The sequence below is a fragment of the Oncorhynchus mykiss genome, chromosome 3, assembly GCF_057628025.1.
Source record: "Oncorhynchus mykiss isolate SJ-2025 chromosome 3, ASM5762802v1, whole genome shotgun sequence".
NCBI lineage: Eukaryota > Metazoa > Chordata > Actinopteri > Salmoniformes > Salmonidae > Oncorhynchus > Oncorhynchus mykiss.
Window position 1 is genome coordinate 35,112,845 of NC_143024.1, and position 18,513 is coordinate 35,131,357.

The following is an 18,513-nucleotide window of genomic DNA, read 5'->3' on the forward strand; positions in this document are numbered from 1 at the left end:
GACATATCACTCACTACCTTTGATAAATCTATTCACGCAATGTATGTTGTGGTGGCAAGAAAATGTACGTTATCTAAGGCTGCCCTCTGATTGGCTACTTTAGCTGTCCTTTTTGGCGGGTAACTGTGCGTCTGGCGCGAGTTTGACCCAACAGCCAACAGTTTCTTAGTAAATTCGGTCTGGCTAGCTAGCTAACTTGTTTTTGGTAGTTATTACCAAAAAAACAGGTTGTGTGATTGCGCTCTATCTAGGTAGTAATAGCTATGAGCTATGCAATTTCATACTAATCACAATAGGTTGTAGGGTAAAGTCAGTGACATCAGTGGCTGTGTGTATTGCTGCTAGCTACGTTAGCTAGCAAATGTAATGTAGATAGCTAGTTAGCTAAATTAGCTAGCCAGATTAGTATAAAATATTTCTGTATCTATCTGTGTAAACTAGTACTTAGTTAACTAGCTACATATTTCAACATAGCTTTACCTTGATAGCTAGCTATCTGGCTTATAATTAATCTTTATTTTGTAGATTTGACAACTTGTTATCAACTAGTATTACTACCATGGCATGTGAACAACGTTTGCGGGCTGCTCAGGTAAAACCTCTGGCTATCCATAGCCAGACCTTGGTCCTATTGATTTGCTGTTTTATAGCTAGCAAATGGCATGTTCTAATAACGTTAGCATGTTCTATGGATATCTACAGGCCTCTATTTATTCAGACATCTTCAAATTGCCTTGGTGTAAGCGCCTGCCTTTGTTATATTTTATAGGGCACCCAGTTGCTGCCAAATGTAGTTTCAACAGAGCAGCAGTCCTTGATTGTTGTGAAGAAACTGCTGGCAATTGCAGTCTCCAGCATCACTTATCTCAGGGGTCTTTTCCCAGAAAAAGCTTATGGGAGAAAATTTGTTGAAGGTCAAACACATTTTATGTTATTTTTAAATGTACTCAATTGTTATTGAAATGATAATGATACTGTAGCTAGCCAACATCTTCAAGAAGTAGACTTACACTTTCTTGTCTCTATGCCACAGAGCAGAAAGTTATGATCCTCAGGGAGGAACGCACCTGCCCTGGTGCCAGTCAAATTGTACAGTGGTTAGTATACACCACCAAGCCTCAGTGGGGAAATTCCAGTACAGTGTTTTCTCTGTTGCCAAATCCTTTCCCTTTATCCTGGTTAGATTATTTATTCAGGGTTGATTAATTAAGACTATTTTATACACCTCCCAGGATGCAGGGATGCTTTGATGCCCTTCAGAGAAAATACGTAAGTGAGATACTAGTTGTTTAGTTGTTTATTCATTATCTACATGTTATTAATGTTCATTAATTACATATAATGAATGTCTTGTATTCCAACAGTTGCGGACGGTCGTTATGTCTGTGAGTATATCTCATCAAATATTTTCTTCAGCATATAAAGCATTTTCAGTTGCTAAAGTTTGTATCCTTCCACTTTCTATAGATATACACAGACCCAGATAATCCAAAGGTAATAGACAACTTTTTAACCCCATAGGTATAGATCATAGTAATGCTTTGATTCTCTGCACTAGAACAAACTACAGTATATTTATTTTCTCATTGTGACACTGGTCTTTCTTTGCGATTTGCAGAAGGTTACTGAATGCTACCAGTTCAAAGTCCAATACACTGAAAAGGGACCCAAAATTGACTTTGAAAGGTATAGCTTTGTGAATGTGTATTAGGGTTGAATGGCAGGAACCCGGTTACTGAGATTTACTGCCCAAAACCACTCCCGTTTCCCAGGATAAATAACTGAGAAAACGGTAAATTGTAATAAATTATTTATATGAACAGCATGACGTGAAATGGAAATGTTAAATTATATACAATGTCTAAATCTGGATTCTGTAAAGCCTTCCCTCTGGTCACTGCATAATGAATCATCAACTCTCAGGGTGGGAACCGACAGCCCACCTTTGTATGTAGACCTTCCCTTGGTAACTTTTTTTTATTGTGATCGGTGGACCTACATTTGCTGAAGCATAGCCTACACTACAGTAATATAAAGACCGAATGCGCATCTAATTTGCACATCACCATCTGGCGTTCGGGGATCACCTTGTTTTTTTATTGTAAAGATTATATATTTTTTTTGATTGCAGAGTTTAAAACACTCCTATATCGTTTCTTTAAATCAGTGCATGAGTGAACACTTTCTCACTGTCTTTCTCTCTCTCCATCAATTCCATTCAAATTGCATCCAAAATAGATAATCATGTTCAAGATTGATATATATAGGCCTATATATATACAGTGCATTTGGAAAGTATTTAGAACTGTTATGAACACGACGGGAGACAGAGCTGGTTTCAAGCGCAGGGCGCAGCAGGTGTTTATTTGTAAAGGACCACTGGAGGAGGCAGGTAGCTGGGTCCAGGGGCAGGCAGAAGGTCATACACAGGGGGTCCAAAAGGCAACAGTACAGGCAGGGAAAAGGCTAGTAACGTCGTCCGGGGGATCAGGCAATAGGTTGATAACAGGAAATTCGAAAGGCTAAAGTACAGGCAGGAAATATCACATTTACATACAGTTGAAGTCGGAAGTTTACATACACCTTTGCCAAATACATTTAAACTCAAGTTTTTCCCAATTCTCGACATTTAATCCCAGTAAAAATTCAGTTTTAGGTCAGTTAGGATCACCACTTTATTTTAAGAATGTGAAATGTCAGAATAATAGTAGAGAAATTATTGATTTTAGCTTTTATTTCCTTCATCACATTCCCAGTGGGGCAGAAGTTTACATATGCTCAATTATTATTTGGTAGCATTGCCTTTAAAATGTTTAATTTGGCCCATTCTTCCTGAGAGGGCTGGTGTAACTGAGTCAGGTTTGTAGGCCTTGCTCCCACACGCTTTTTCAGATATGCCCACAAACGTTCTCTAGGATTGAGGTCAGGGCTTTGTGATGGCCATTCCAATACCTTGACTTTGTTGTCATTAAGCCATTTTGCCACAACTTTGGAAGTATGCTTGGGGTCATTGTCCATTTGTAAGACACATTTGCGACCAAGCTTTAACTTCCTGACTGATGTCTTGAGATGTTGCTTCAATATATCCACATTCTTTTCCATCTTCATGATGCCTTCTATTTTGTGAAGTGCACCTGTCACTCCTGCAGCAAAGCACCCCCACAACATGATGCTGCCACCCCCGTGCTTCACGGTTGTGACGGTGTTCTTCGGCTTGCAAGCCTTCCCCTTTTTCCTCCAAACATTACGATGGTCATTATGGCCTAACAGTTCTATTTTTATTTCATCAGACCAGAGGACATACAGTGCCTTGCGAAAGTATTCGGCCCCCTTGAACTTTGCGACCTTTTGCCACATTTCAGGCTTCAAACATAAAGATATAAAACTGTATTTTTTTGTGAAGAATCAACAACAAGTGGGACACAATCATGAAGTGAAACAACATTTATTGGATATTTCAACCTTTTTAAACAAATCAAAAACTGAAAAATTGGGCGTGCAAAATTATTCAGACCCCTTAAGTTAATACTTTGTAGCGCCACCTTTTGCTGCGATAGCAGCTGTAAGTCGCTTGGGGTATGTCTCTATCAGTTTTGCACATCGAGAGACTGAATTTTTTTCCCATTCCTCCTTGCAAAACAGCTCGAGCTCAGTGAGGTTGGATGGAGAGCATTTGTGAACAGCAGTTTTCAGTTCTTTCCACAGATTCTCGATTGGATTCAGGTCTGGACTTTGACTTGGCCATTCTAACACCTGGATATGTTTATTTTTGAACCATTTCATTGTAGATTTTGCTTTATGTTTTGGATCATTGTCTTGTTGGAAGACAAATCTCCGTCCCAGTCTCAGGTCTTTTGCAGACTCCATCAGGTTTTCTTCCAGAATGGTCCTGTATTTGGCTCCATCCATCTTCCCATCAATTTGAACCATCTTCCCTGTTCCTGCTGAAGAAAAGCAGGCCCAAACCATGATGCTGCCACCACCATGTTTGACAGTGGGGATGGTGTGTTCAGCTGTGTTGCTTTTACGCCAAACATAACGTTTTGCATTGTTGCCAAAAAGTTCAATTTTGGTTTCATCTGACCAGAGCACCTTCTTCCACATGTTTGGTGTGTCTCCCAGGTGGCTTGTGGCAAACTTTAAACAACACTTTTTATGGATATCTTTAAGAAATGGCTTTCTTCTTGCCACTCTTCCATAAAGGCCAGATTTGTGCAATATACGACTGATTGTTGTCATATGGACAGAGTCTCCCACCTCAGCTGTAGATCTCTGCAGTTCATCCAGAGTGATCATGGGCCTCTTGGCTGCATCTCTGATCAGTCTTCTCCTTGTATGAGCTGAAAGTTTAGAGGGACGGCCAGGTCTTGGTAGATTTGCAATGGTCTGATACTCCTTCCATTTCAATATTATCGCTTGCACAGTGCTCCTTGGGATGTTTAAAGCTTGGGAAATCTTTTTGTATCCAAATCCGGCTTTAAACTTCTTCACAACAGTATCTCGGACCTGCCTGGTGTGTTCCTTGTTCTTCATGATGCTCTCTGCGCTTTTAACGGACCTCTGAGACTATCACAGTGCAGGTGCATTTATACGGAGACTTGATTACACACAGGTGGATTGTATTTATCATCATTAGTCATTTAGGTCAACATTGGATCATTCAGAGATCCTCACTGAACTTATGGAGAGAGTTTGCTGCACTGAAAGTAAAGGGGCTGAATAATTTTGCACACCCAATTTTTCAGTTTTTGATTTGTTAAAAAAGTTTGAAATATCCAATAAATGTCGTTCCACTTCATGATTGTGTCCCACTTGTTGTTGATTCTTCACAAAAAAATACAGTTTTATATCTTTATGTTTGAAGCCTGAAATGTGGCAAAAGGTCGCAAAGTTCAAGGGGGCCAAATACTTTCGCAAGGCACTGTATCTCCAAAAAGTACGATCTTTGTCCCCATGTACAGTTGCGTACCGTAGTCTGGCTTTTTTTATGGTGGTTTTGGAGCAGTGGCTTCTTCCTTGCTGAGCGGCCTTTCAGGTTATGTTGATATAGGACTCATTTTACTGTGGATATTGATACTTTTGTACCTGTTTCCTCCAGCATCTTCACAAGGTCCTTTGCTGTTCTTCTGGGATTGATTTGCACTTTTCGCACCAAAGTACGTTCATCTCTAGGAGATTGAACGCGTCTCCTTCCTGAGCGGTATGACGGCTGCGTGGTCCCATGGTGTTTATGCTTGCGTACTATTGTTTGTACAGATGAACGTGGTACCTGCAGGCGTTTGGAAATTTCTCCCAAGGATGAACCAGACTTGTGGAGGTCAACTATTCTTTTTCTGAGGTCTTGGCTGATTTCTTTTGATTTTCCCATGATGTCAAGCAAAGAGGCACTGAGTTTGAAGGTAGGCCTTGAAATACATCCACAGGTACACCTCCAATTGACTCAATTGATGTCAATTAGCCTATCAGAAGCTTCTAAAGCCATGACATCATTTTGTGGAATTTTCCAGGCTGTTTAAAGGCACAGTCAACTTTCTGACCCACTGAAATTGTGATACAGTGAATTATAAGTGAAATAATCTGTCTGTAAACAATTGTTGGAAAAATTACTTGTGTCATGCACAAAGTAGGATTCCTATCTGACTTGACAAAACTATAGTTTGTGAACAAGACATTTGTGGAGTGGTTGCAAAACAAGTTTTTTAATGATTCCAACCTAACTGTATGTCAACCTACGACTTCAACTGTAAGTATTCAGACCCTTTGCTCAATACTTTGTTGAAGCACCTTTGACAGCGATTACAGTCTCGAGTCTTCTTGGGTATGACACTACAAGCTTGGCACACCTGTATTTGGGGAGTTTCTCCCATTCTTCTCTGCAGATCTTGTCAAGTTCTGTTAAGTTGGACGGGGAGTGTCGCTGCACAGCTATTTTGAGGTCTCTCCAGAGATGTTCAATCTGGCTCAAGTCCAGGCTTTGGCTGGGCCACTCAAGGACATTCAAAGACTTGTCCTGAAGCCAATCCTGCGTTGTCTTAGCTGTGTGCTTAGGGACGACAGGGCTGCAGCGGAGCAGGTTGAGAGCTTCACCAACAAACTAACATGTTCCAAGCACACCAAGATAGTCATGAAGAGGGCACGACAAAACCTACTCCCCCTCAGGAGACTGAAAAGATTTGGCATGGGTCCTCAGATCCTCAAAAGGTTCTACAGCTGCACCATCGAGAGCATCCTGACTGGTTGCATCACTGCCTGGTATGGCAACTGCTCGGCCTCCAACCGCAAGGCACTACAGAGTGTAGTGCGAACGGCCCAGTACATCACTGGGGCCAAGTTCCCTGCCATCCAGGACCTCTATACCAGGCAGTGTCAGAGGAAGACCCTAAAAATTGTCAAAGACTCCAGTCACCCTAGTTATAGACTGTTCTCTCTGCTACTGCACAGCAAGTGGTACCGGAGCGCCAAGTCTAGACAGCTTCTAAACAGCTTCTACCCCCAAGCCATAAAACTCCTGAACATCTAATCAAATGGCTACCCAGACTATTTGCATTGCCACCCCCCCTCCTCTCTTACTCCGCTGCTACTCTCTGTTGTTATCATCTATCCATAGTCACTTTAATAACTCCACCTGCATGTACATATTACCTCAACTAACCGGTGCCCATGCCTCCCGAGTGGCATAATGGTCTAAGGCGCTTTAGTAGTGGTCTAGCTGTGCCACTAGAGATTCTGGGTTCGAGTCCAGGCTCTGTCGTAGCCAGCCACGACCGGGAGACCCATGGGGCGGCGCACAATTGGCCCATCGTCGTCCGGGTTAGGGGAGGGTTTGGCCGGAAGGGATATCCTTGTCTCATCACGCACTAGCGACTCCTGTGGCGGGCCACGCGCAGTGCACGCTGACATGGTCGCCAGGTGTACGGTGTTTCCTCCGACACATTGGTGCAGCTGGCTTCTGGGGCATTGTGTCAAGAAGCAGTGCGGCTTGGTTGGGTTGTGTTTCGGAGGACGCATGGCTCTCGACCTTCGCCTCTCCCGAGTCCATACAGAAGTTGCAGCGATGAGACAAGACTGTAACTACCTCTAATTGGGGTGGGGGGAAAAAACTAACCGGTGCCCTCGCACATTGACTCTGTACCGGTACCCCCCTGTATATTGTCTCGCTATTGTTATTTTACTACTGCTCTTTAATTACTTGTTACTTTTATTTCTTATTCTTATCCGTATTTTTTTTTAACTGCATTGTTGGTTAGGGGCTCGTAAGTAAGCATTTCACTGTAAGGTCTACACCTGTTTTATTAGGCACATGTGACTAATAGGATTTGATTCGATTTGAACTTTCGCCCCAGTCTGAGGTCCTGAGCATTCTGGAGCAGGATTTCTTCAAGGATCTCTCCGTACTTTGTTCCGTTCATCTTTCCCTCGATCCTGACTAGTCTCCCAGTCCCTGCCGCAGAAAAACATCCCCACAGCATGATGCTGCCACCACCATGCTTCACCGTAGGGATGGTGCCATGTTTCCGGCAGACGTTACGGTTGGCATTCAGGCCAAAGAGTTCAATCTTGGTTTCATCAGACCAGAGAATCTTGTTTGTCATGGTCTGAGAGACTTTAGGGGCCTTTTGGCAAACTTCAAGCGGGCTGTCATGTGACTTTCACTGAGGAATGGCTTCCATCTGGCCACTCTACCACAAAGGCCTGATAGGTGGAGTGCTGCAGAGATGGTTGTCCTTCTGGAAGGCTTTCCCATCTCCAAAGAGTAACTCTGGAGCTCTGTCAGAGTGACTATCAGGTTCTTGGTCACCTCCCTGACCAAGGCCCTTCTCCCACGAATGCTTAGTTTGGCCGCGTGGCCAGCTCTAGGAAGAGTCCTGGTGGTTCCAAACTTCTTCCATTTAAGAATGATATTGTCTTCTTGGGGACCTTTAATGCTGTTGACATTTTTTGGTACCCTTCCCCAGATCTGTGCCACAATCCTGTCTCGGAACAGACACAATCCTGTCTCGGAACTCTACGGACAATTCCTTCGACCTCGTGGCTTGGTTTTTGCTCTGACATGCACTGTCAACTGTGGGACCTTATTTTGGCAGGTGTTTGCATTTCCAAATCATGTCCAATCACTTGAATTTACCACAGGTGGACTCCAATCAAGTTGTAGAAACATCTCAAGGATGATCAATGGAAACAGGATGCACCTGAGCTCAATTTCAAGTTTCATGGCAAAGGGTCTGAATACTAATGTAAATAAGGTATTTCTGGGGGGTTTTCTAATAAGTTTGCCAAAATGTAAATACAATTGTTTTCGCTTTGTCATTATGGGGTGTTGTGCGTAGATTGATGAGGAAAAAAATAAGTGAACTCAAGGGGTCTGAAAAGGTCTTGAATGCACTCTAGATGTGCTAACCTACCTCTTTCAGGAAATAAATCCAAATGCAGTATTATTCTTATATTTATGTAATGAATGATGGGTAATGCATAATAAGTTTCTAACTTATATCCTCGGTCTCTTGCAAAATACACACGCACCTGTGCTCTGTTGGACTCTGTAAAAAAATTTCCTTAGCTCTTGGAGTCCCATGCAGGAAAAGCTAGACTAGAATAGCTTGCTGGAAATGTTGTTTTTTGTATTTCTTATACCAATAGACTATTCGAAGAGGGACACAAGCTCTTGTTTGCCGAATGTTAAATACAGCAGCTAATAGAACTCTTGGGTAGTTTGAAAGAAGAGCGAACGCGGGATGGGGGTAGGCTATAGCAGTTAATTATGCAGACCCATAACCATCCAATCCTCGTGAAGAGAAGTGAAAGGCTTTTGCATCTCATTCTAGTCCTATATTATTCAAGCATGTCATTGGAAGGATGAAGATAAGGACAACAACACGTATTTCATTTAACTGTTGAAAGCAAGGAAGGAATGAAGCAACACTAGAGAGAGAAAGAGGAGGTAGGCTAATAACATTAGGGGAAATATTATGAAAAATGTCAATCAAATTCACTAGCCTATACTTGTAACTTTGTAGGCTGCATGTGCTGCATCAGAATCACATGTTCTCTCCCTGCTTTATCATGGTTTGAACAAGGTGCGTAATTCCAGCCCATATAATACAGTGTAAACAATGCAGTAGAGTAATACAGTTCACACTCAAAAAGATTACTGGAGCTTGTTTAATTTATTTACCAAAGAGAGCATATAGCTAGCCACATCTATGTGCTTTTATGTTTTTCTGTCTTGTGTAATGTTCAGTAGCTGTATTGGATAACGGTACAATCATTTGGGCATTTGGGCTTGGGCTCATTAAATGTCTTAAATGTAGGGCTCATAAAATGTATTTAATCAGGCATGAATTTTCAATCAAAGCTATAATAAAATCCAGGCATAGGTGTATTTATATGCTTTGTAATGCTTTTGAATGACACATCCGGTTTTGGCAGGAATTACAAAAGTAATTTATTCTCGGGATGGAACATTTGTAAAATACAGGGAAAATATTCAACCCTAATGTGTATAACATAATGATAACATGGCAGAATTTCATTGAGAAACATTGAAGAAAGAAACTTTTGATTGTCTAAAAATGTTTACATTTATTCTTTTTTTAGCAAAAACAGCAAGAATCTGGGAAAGATGGCTTGCAGCAACACAAAAAAGTCCAGCATCCTCCTGGTGCGTAAACTCTACACACTGATGCAGAACCTGGGTCCTCTGCCAGACAATGTCTGTCTCAACATGAAACTCTCTTACTACGACGACGGTAAAGACGACACAATGATGTCGAGTAGGCTAAAAGAAAAGGGATGATGTGACGCAGTACGCTGCGCAAGTGACATCATACTTCCGGGGTAATGTCCTGGGTCTTTTAAGATTATATGATCAAATTCATTTAATTACACTGAGTATACCAAACATTGACCTCAGAACAGCCTCAAATCATCGGGGCATGGACTCTACAAGGTGTCGAAAGCATTCCACGGGGATGCTGGCCCATGTTGACTCCAATGCTTCCCACAATTGTGTCAAGTTGTCTGGATGTCCTTTGGGTGGTATATATATATATTTTTTTACCCCTTTTTCTCCCCAATTTCATGGTATCTAATAGTTTTTTTTAGAGCTACTCATCGCTACAACTCCCGTACGGTCTCGGGAGAGAGTTGAAAGTCATGCGTCCTCCGATACACAACCCAACCAAGCCGCACTGCTTCTTAACACAGCGCCATCCAACCCGGAAGCCAGCCACACCAATGTGTCGGAGGAAACACCGTGCACCTGGCAACCTTGGTTAGCGCTCACTGCGCCCGGCCCGCCACGGGAGTCGCTGGTGCCCGATGAGACAAGGATTTACCTACTGGCCAAACCCTCCCTAACCCGGACGATGCTAGGCCAATTGTGCGTCGCCCCAAGGACCTCCTGTCGCGGCCGGTTACGACAGAGCCTGGGCGTGAACCCAGAGTCTCTGGTGGCACAGCTGGCGCTGCAGTACAGCGCCCTTAACCACTGCGCCGCCCTGGTGGACCATTCTTAATACACACGGAAACAGCATTGCAGTTCTTGACACAAACCGGTGTGCCTGGCACCTACTACCATACTCCATTCAAAGACACTTCAATCTTTTGTCTTTTCTATTCACCCTCTGAATGGCACACATACACAATCCATGTCTCAATTGTTTCAAGGCTTCAAAACCCTTCGTTTAACCTGTTACCTTCCCTTCATCTACACTGATTGAAGTGAATTTAACAAGTGACAGTAAGGCATCATAGCTTTCACCTGGTCAGTATATGTCATGGAAAGAGCAGGTGTTTTGTATACTGAGTGCATATTTAAGCAATAAGGCCCCAGGGGTGTGGTATATGGCCAATATACCACAGCTAAGGGCTGTGTCCTAGCACAACCCATGTTGTACCTTGATGCTATTATAAACTGGTTACCAACATAATTAGAGCAGTAAATATAAATGTTTTGTATTACCCATGGTATACCATGGCTTTCAGCCAATCAACATTCAGGGATCGAACCACCCAGTTTTTAATTGTGTATTGATTTGCTCATACCCGATGCCTTTTATCAAAATATTTGAAGCTGAATAAGTTAGACACGTCACGTAAGTTAGAAAAGTCTCATTTGAACTACATCTCCTGCAGCGTTGTTAGCATGCTGGAGCATGCCTGTTTGAGCTGAGGACTTACAGGAAGGTAACAACCTGTTAGTTACAGGCTGTTTGATGTGTTTTATATTAGATTAGCTGGGAGTGTTTTTCACTGAAAGTTGCCAACTACTGCCTTTTGATTTGTAGTTTGTGTGTGTAGTTCAAATGAAACGGTTGTAACTTTTCCGCTTCGTGCTTCTTGAGCGTCAAATATGTTGAAAACCGGCATATGGTATATAAATATATACAAAAACACTTTAATATATATCTTAAATGACTGCGTTTTTAGGAATTTGACAATAAACATTTTAAGCCCATTCTTAGCCTACAAAACCCGGACGGAGTACGGAAGTAAAATTGAGTTTGTGTGTGTGTTTGCATGTGTGTATATATATATATCTCAGTCACTCCCCAGGACTACCAACCCCCAGGCTTCATGGAGGGGGACAGCGATAGCATGCAGTTTGAGAAGGAGCCTGTCAACCTGACCATGGGCGAGGTGGTCACTCCCTTCCACACCCTGAAGGTGGATGTGACCACAGAGAGAGAAAGGCTGGAGCAGGTATGAAGGAAAGGGGGGAAATAACTAGAGTCAGAGTAATGTCAACCAGACTGGCAGGTGACACGTTGATTAACAGCTGTCCCCTTTCCTCTGTAGGTCGATGACGAGCAGCCGATCTGCATGAGGGACAAGTGGGAGCTGAAGATGGAGGAAGGGACAGTGACCAAGATCAGCAGTCAGCAGGTGAGACTTGAGGCCTCTAGGCTAATTTGACTGGGTGCCGATGGCATGGCGCTATTGTTTTAACCCAGTAGGGGGTGTTGCTGTCTATCCCATGGGATGTACCTATAGTCTATAACATTTTTAATGGGGTTTCTACTTTTAGACTCGCATGATAAAAGTAATGGAAAATCCGGACAACGACCTTTACTTGGACAATTCCGGTAGGACCTCCTCTCTCAAATCTTAGTATAAAGCAGTTTCGCTGAACATGATAACAGTAGTGCTATTTTCTCTTTTAATAAGTCAAATGCAGTCTGAAATCCATGTTTGGTTTTATTGTGTTTTCATCATGTTTGATGCTCAAAGAGGTCCAGGTGAACTGCCAGGAGAAGATGGAGGTGTGTGAGGAGAGCACAGAGAACTCTCAGGTAAAATAACAGCAAAATGTACATTCTGCATAGTCACAACTAAGATAGGCCTTTGTATCAAGCAAATGCATATACAGAACAATACAAATATATAGGTGGGATAGTACTGTATGAATATAAAGTAATATAGGGGCTGCTCCAGTTGTGAAGGTAACGGTCTGTCGTTTGATTGACCTGTCTGTCTCAGATGGACACTTTGGTAAAGAGGACATCTGACCTGGAAGTGGCCATTAAGAGGACCAGGAGCGGACGCGTCACCAGGTCCACCCTGGTCAGTGCCCCCCAAAACATACAACCCTATCTAACTCCTACTGGCCCTGTTCAAATGGAAGACATTTTTGTATAGCGTAATGTAAAAATGACCACGAAGGATGTACAGTTGAAGTCGGAAGTTTAAATACACTTAGGTTGGAGTCATTAATACTCGTTTTTCAACCACTCCACAAATTTCTTGTTAACAAACTATAGTTTTGGCAAGTCGGTTAAGACATCTACTTAGTGCATGACACAAGGAAGCTTCTGATAGTCTAATTGACATCATTTGATTCAATTGAAGGTGTAGATGTTTTTCAAGGCCTACCTTCAAACTCAGTGCCTCTTTGCTTGACATCATGGGAAAATAAAAAGAAATAAGCCAAGACCTCAGAAAAAGAATTGTTGACCTCCACTTGTCTGATTCATCCTTGGGACCAATTTCCAAACACCTGAAGGTACCACGTTCATCTGTACAAACAATAGTACGCAAGTATAAACACCATGGGACCACGCAGCCGTCATACAGCTCAGGAAGGAGACGCGTTCTGTCTCCTAGAGATGAATGTACTTTGGTGCGGAAAGTGCAAATCAATCCCAGAACAACAGCAAAGGACCTTGTGAAGATGCTGAAGGAAACAGGTACAAAACTATTGATATCCACAGTAAAACTAGTCCTATATCGACATAACCTGAAACAAGGAAGAAGCCACTGCTCCAAAACCGCCATAAAACAGCCAGACTACGGTTTCCACATGGGGACAAAGATCGTACTTTTTGGAGAAATGTCCTCTGGTCTGATGAAACAAAAATAGAACCTCCAATGTTGTGGCAAAATGGCTTAAGGACAACAAAGTCAAGGTATTGGAGTGGCCATCACAAAGCCCTGACCTCAATTCTATAGAACATTTGAGGTCAGAACTGAAAAAGTGTGTGCGAGCAAGGAGGCCTACAAACCTGACTCAGTTACACCAGGTCTGTCAGGAGGAATGGGCCAAAATTCACCCAACTTATTGTGGGAAGCTTGTGGAAGGCTATCTGAAACGTTTGACTCAAGTTTAACAATTTAAAGGCAATGCTACCAAATACTAATTGAGTGTGTGTAAACTTCTGACCTACTGGGTATGTGATGAAATAAATAAATTCTGAAATAAATAATTTCTCTACTATTATTCTGACATTTCACATTCTTAAAATGAAGTGGTGATCCTAACTGACCTTAGACAGGGAATTTGTACTAGAATTAAATGTCAGGAATTGTGAAAAACTGAGTTTAAATGTATTTGGCTAAGGTGTACGTAAACTTCCGACATCAACTGTATATCTATGGGACTAGCTTCACAAGCACTTCCCTGCAGTCTTTGATTTACTGTCTTTGGTCTGTGTGTGTGCAGGAGAGAAAGGCTGAGACTGAGGTGCACAGCGTCAGCAAGAAGAAGCCCTCTCCCATCGAAGACAAAATGGTGGGAGACACCCCCCCTCGAGCATCATAGATTTCATCCCCCAGTCTTACTCACAGGAGTGATAATAATGTGCAAATTGTATTTTAAAGATAAAAGTTCCCTGACCTACATGTTTTTTAACAAGTCAATATGACTCATTCAATCCATCCCATCTAGATGTATGCAGAATATTGTTTGGCAATCATTATTCATTTTAGAGTCTTGCATTAGTTAGTAAACTGTCTGTCACTCTCTGATTAGCAGATATCGCAGTTCGAGTTCCCCTGCAGTCAGGATGTCCAGGCCTCTGTGTCGAAGAAACGCAAGTTCAGCGAACCCAAAGAACGCTACTGACCTCTGACCTTTCCACTTTACCTATAAGATACCTTTCAAGACAAGAACCGATTTTCTAATTTGCATGGGCAAAATCTCTAGTCTTTTTTAGTTGTTTTAAAGGAAAGGTGTAGTGCCCACCGCCAACACCACCATAGTACTGCTGCATTCTGTTGTTACAATGGAAAGGATAAAGGAAATGGTTATTTCTAGTCCACCTTGTTTATGTTTATACTTTTTCTTTTTCATTGTTGAGTTTCATGGTAGTGTGTGATATGGAGACTGGGGAAAATGTATTTTCTACAATTGTATATTGGTGTCTGTGAAGTGCGAAACTCACAGTTTTATTTATTTCAAAGGATGGCATTTTTATTGTGACAATACTGTTTTTTTTATTTAGTTTGTTTTATGATTACCATGAACTTTACACTGTGCAAAATTGTGTTTATATTTTATATTGTTATATAATGTATCAATACAGTACCCTCCAGTTGTAAGTTATTTGATTAAATGTATGTTTCTAATAAATTAAAGTGCCTTTTCTCAGTTTTGAAAAAGGTTTGTAATTTTGGTCTGTATCGTTAAGAGCAGATAGTTCTACACACTAGTGCTGAACCTCAGATATAACTGCTTCCATCAGCAGCAAACCTGGGTGCACCTGTTTTAATGTCGTGATTGGAAAAAGGAAACAAGTTCTTGCTACAATTCAAGATCAAAGAGCTTCAGCTTCCTGTCTGCAAGACCTGATGCTGTTAGCATGAGCGCAAAAAAATCTATACAATACCGTATAACCTTATTAAATAATAGCCAACCTTAAATAAAGGGACTGCCAAATGGCAGCATTTGCATGAGGTGTGACTTTAATTAAGCTGTTAAGTGAAAGTGGATTATATCTGTACACACTGACCTTTGGGCTGAGATAACCGGCCATCAGCAGCCTTCTGCCAGGCTGCTGTGTGTTTTTAATCAGCTGTTATTTTTCCCAGAGAGGGACATTTGCTGATAGACTGCCTTAACCCACTGCAGATCAATACTGCAGGAAGCCTTTGTGATGCATATCCAAACAGGCCCTCTCTTCTCTCCACCACATCGGCTGGTGGGAGAGGGAGAGTCCATCCAATCAGCTCCTACATCCAAACAGGGCTTGTCTTCTCTCCACCACATCGGCTGGTGGGAGAGGGAGAGTCCATCCAATCAGCTCCTACATCCAAACAGGGCTTGTCTTCTCTCCACCACATCGGCTGGTGGGAGAGGGAGAGTCCATCCAATCAGCTCCTACATCCAAACAGGGCTTGTCTTCGACACTGGAGAATAACTTCATTTCATTGTCTCTTGTTTTTTTATAGGCACTGGAGATAACATTCAAGTGGAAAGTGGAATGGACTGCAAAATCTAGTGCAATGCCCTCTGCGCCTTTGACAATACACACACAGCAGCGAATTGACAATCTGAATGAGCTGTGAAAAGCATTTTTCAACTGTTTTTATTATATCGACAGCCCACTGTCATAAAATGACAGTAAGAAAGTCTCTCTGTAGTCATGTTATACTATATTGTAGTTACAGTACCCGTGTATCCAGGTTGATTTTTCTAACCAATACTTAATCTAATAGTGCACATTGAACAGGTGGCTTTTATAATTTAAGATTAATTTAACTCCAATCGCTTGGTAACAGTGGAGGCTGGTGAAGGGAGGACGGCTCATAGTAATGGCTGGAATGGAGTGAACACATGGAAACGTGTTTCATTCCAGCCACTCCATTCCAGCCATTACAATGAGCCGTCCTCCCTTCACCAGCCTCCACTGCTTAGTAATTATTGGCAACTGGCTACTTGACGGCATTGATGGGACTTAAAATGTAGCTACAGTTTTAACGTGTAGTTTATAGTAAGGTTTATTTGCTGTTGTACACATTAGTGTCTAAAAGCTGAATTGCAGTGTATATCAGGTGTGTGATACATCAGAGAAAATACAGTATGAGTGAAGCTCTTCAGCCTACTCCAATGAGGTAAAGTGCACAAATGAATCAAAAACGACACGCCAACATCAGCAGACAACATCTGAATTGCAATGCTACTTACCTCCACTCCCTCAAACAAGAAATGAATTCTGAAATTAAATTCAGGGACACACTTCGAATGGCAAGTGTTAACAGATCAATCAGCTGGTCAAACATGAGGCTGGTTTCAGAGGCTGTCTCTCCCCCTATGTGGAGCCAAGGCCCGGGTCTCTGAGTCAATATGAACCGGCCGATGCGGTTCGTGTGATGAGGAGGGGAGCCCTGTCAGACAAACAGACAGAGGGACTGATAGACGGATGGACTGGCCCATCCCTGGGCCTTAGATTAGAAAGACTCTCAGGCTGCATGTAGGGGGTGCTGGGATTATGCCTGCAGGGCCTGTGGGCCCCAGAGGCGGTTGGGGTTTAGAGGCGAGCGGGGGAGAGGACTGGACATTCAGCCAGGGACCGTGACCCCTTCGACCTTGCCAGAAGGGCAGCAAATGTTTCCTAGCTGATTAGCAGTTCTTCAACAGAGCATCGTGGCTGATGTGATCTCTTTGCTATAAGGTAAAAGGAAACTGGGGTATTCTCCTCTGAATATAGATGACATTGTATCTGAGCATGACTATGAACAATAACAACAATTTGAGGGTAAGCCTGATATATATTGATTCAAGTCTGCAAAAATAAACAATAGGGGAGCCGTGAACTAAATTAGAGAAAAACACACTGAATAGCTCTAAACTAGTATAGATAATATGTATTACAAAATTATTTAAAAAACATACTATACTGTAATTTGTAGTTTGGTAGTTTTGAAAATGACCACAAGGGGGTGATAGGCTGCTACAGAATATTATGAGACTCAGGCCTAAATGATAAAGGATGCAGTATCTGTAGGCCTATGTGACTATTGACAAATACTTCCATGTACTTGCACCAATGAACAGGCTTATTTATTTATCCACTGTATTCACTTCCAACTGCATTACATTTTAATCACAAATGAAACTCTCTAAAATGATTTGTTTTGTGATGCCATAGAAAGCACTGTCTGCAGAGTGATAGCCTATTCCTATTTGATTTGCATAAAATAAGTAAAATAAGATTCCATGTGAGCAGGTGTTTCCAGGGAGAACAGATTATGAGATTGAATCTGTGTACATGGTCAGTGTTGAGCAGTAGTGTTACCTACTTGAAACAGATGCTCAAAGATGTGCTTCCATTGTGATCCAAGTAGACAGCTGAATTGTTTACCAAAGGCCCTTTCTTCAGTTCAGGACACTTACAATGGCTGAGTTCTGACACTGAGGATTTCTGCGGGAGTGGGAGGGAGGAGGAGGGCAGATTGAAGGGAGAGCTTCTGCCTTGTACCCCTTTTCTCTGTGCTCAGATGGACCTCACCCTCCCCCAAAGCCACCGGAGGGCAGGGGTTTAAATGTCACGCTTGGTCATCAGAGCGCCCGGCCAGGCTCGTGTCTCTGGGGGGAACACGCCAGGAGAGAAAGGGGAGGGAGGGAGAGACACTTGCCCTCACCATTGTCCATTACGATAGGCATGAGCTGCTAACTGACTCCAAATCAAGTGTATCCTCTCGCCACGTGAACTGCCTGTCCAACTTGGTTAAACACAATGCTTTTATCCTTATGAAAAAGCAGTCCTGGTCATGGTACGTTTTGTTGAAAAGCTTTAAGGAATTCGGATATACATTTGGTCAGCAGGTGCATGAAAAATGCTCTATATGTCACCTGGAGCCTTTGAGATCGTTCTGCACATTGCACTCTAGCATGTCCTTAAACGTGACAAAATATATGCAAACTTTCCATTGAGTTACATTCAACCCAACTTGGAAACATAAAAGGCCAACTGATGAGACCAACTTCAACTTGAAATACAAGCAACGAACAAAATCTATGAGTGGCTGGTGACTTCACCCTGGCCAAGGTCTGAGGCCATACTTTACCCACTCACTTGATTGAGTGTTTCATGTATCTATTTGTTCTAAATAGTGACACACTTGACCTTGGGCGAGATGTGTGTGCTTCTAACATAGCCGAGAATCATCCCTCTGTCAGGATCAAGGGAATGACCTTGAACTGCAAGCACAGGCGTAGCTGAATGCACAAACTCATTTAACTCCTGGGTTTGCTATCGACATGCTGTAATCGTTAACATTACGGATGATGAATAACTA

General features: G+C 42.3%; 1 protein-coding gene across 9 annotated transcripts; it reads left to right on the forward strand.

Annotated features, from left to right (window-relative positions):
- Window positions 1-104: 104 nt before the first annotated feature.
- On the forward strand, window positions 105-14,874 carry LOC110514613 (HORMA domain-containing protein 1). 9 transcript variants are annotated; one of them, XM_090229030.1, is made up of 16 exons: window positions 105-251; window positions 526-592; window positions 770-914; window positions 1,034-1,097; window positions 1,233-1,269; window positions 1,365-1,385; window positions 1,468-1,494; window positions 1,619-1,686; window positions 9,595-9,746; window positions 11,543-11,700; window positions 11,797-11,883; window positions 12,026-12,083; window positions 12,229-12,290; window positions 12,478-12,561; window positions 13,937-14,005; window positions 14,246-14,874. In XM_090229030.1, the coding sequence occupies exons 2-16, from the start codon at window positions 560-562 to the stop codon at window positions 14,336-14,338; spliced, it is 1,158 nt and encodes a 385-aa protein (XP_090085156.1). In that variant the 5' UTR covers window positions 105-251; window positions 526-559; the 3' UTR covers window positions 14,339-14,874. The 9 variants fall into 9 exon arrangements, with proteins under 9 accessions (XP_090085156.1, XP_090085157.1, XP_090085158.1 ...); XM_090229031.1 differs by having other exon boundaries at window positions 14,249-14,874; XM_090229032.1 differs by having other exon boundaries at window positions 9,595-9,658; window positions 11,554-11,700.
- The last annotated feature ends 3,639 nt before the right edge of the window (window positions 14,875-18,513 follow it).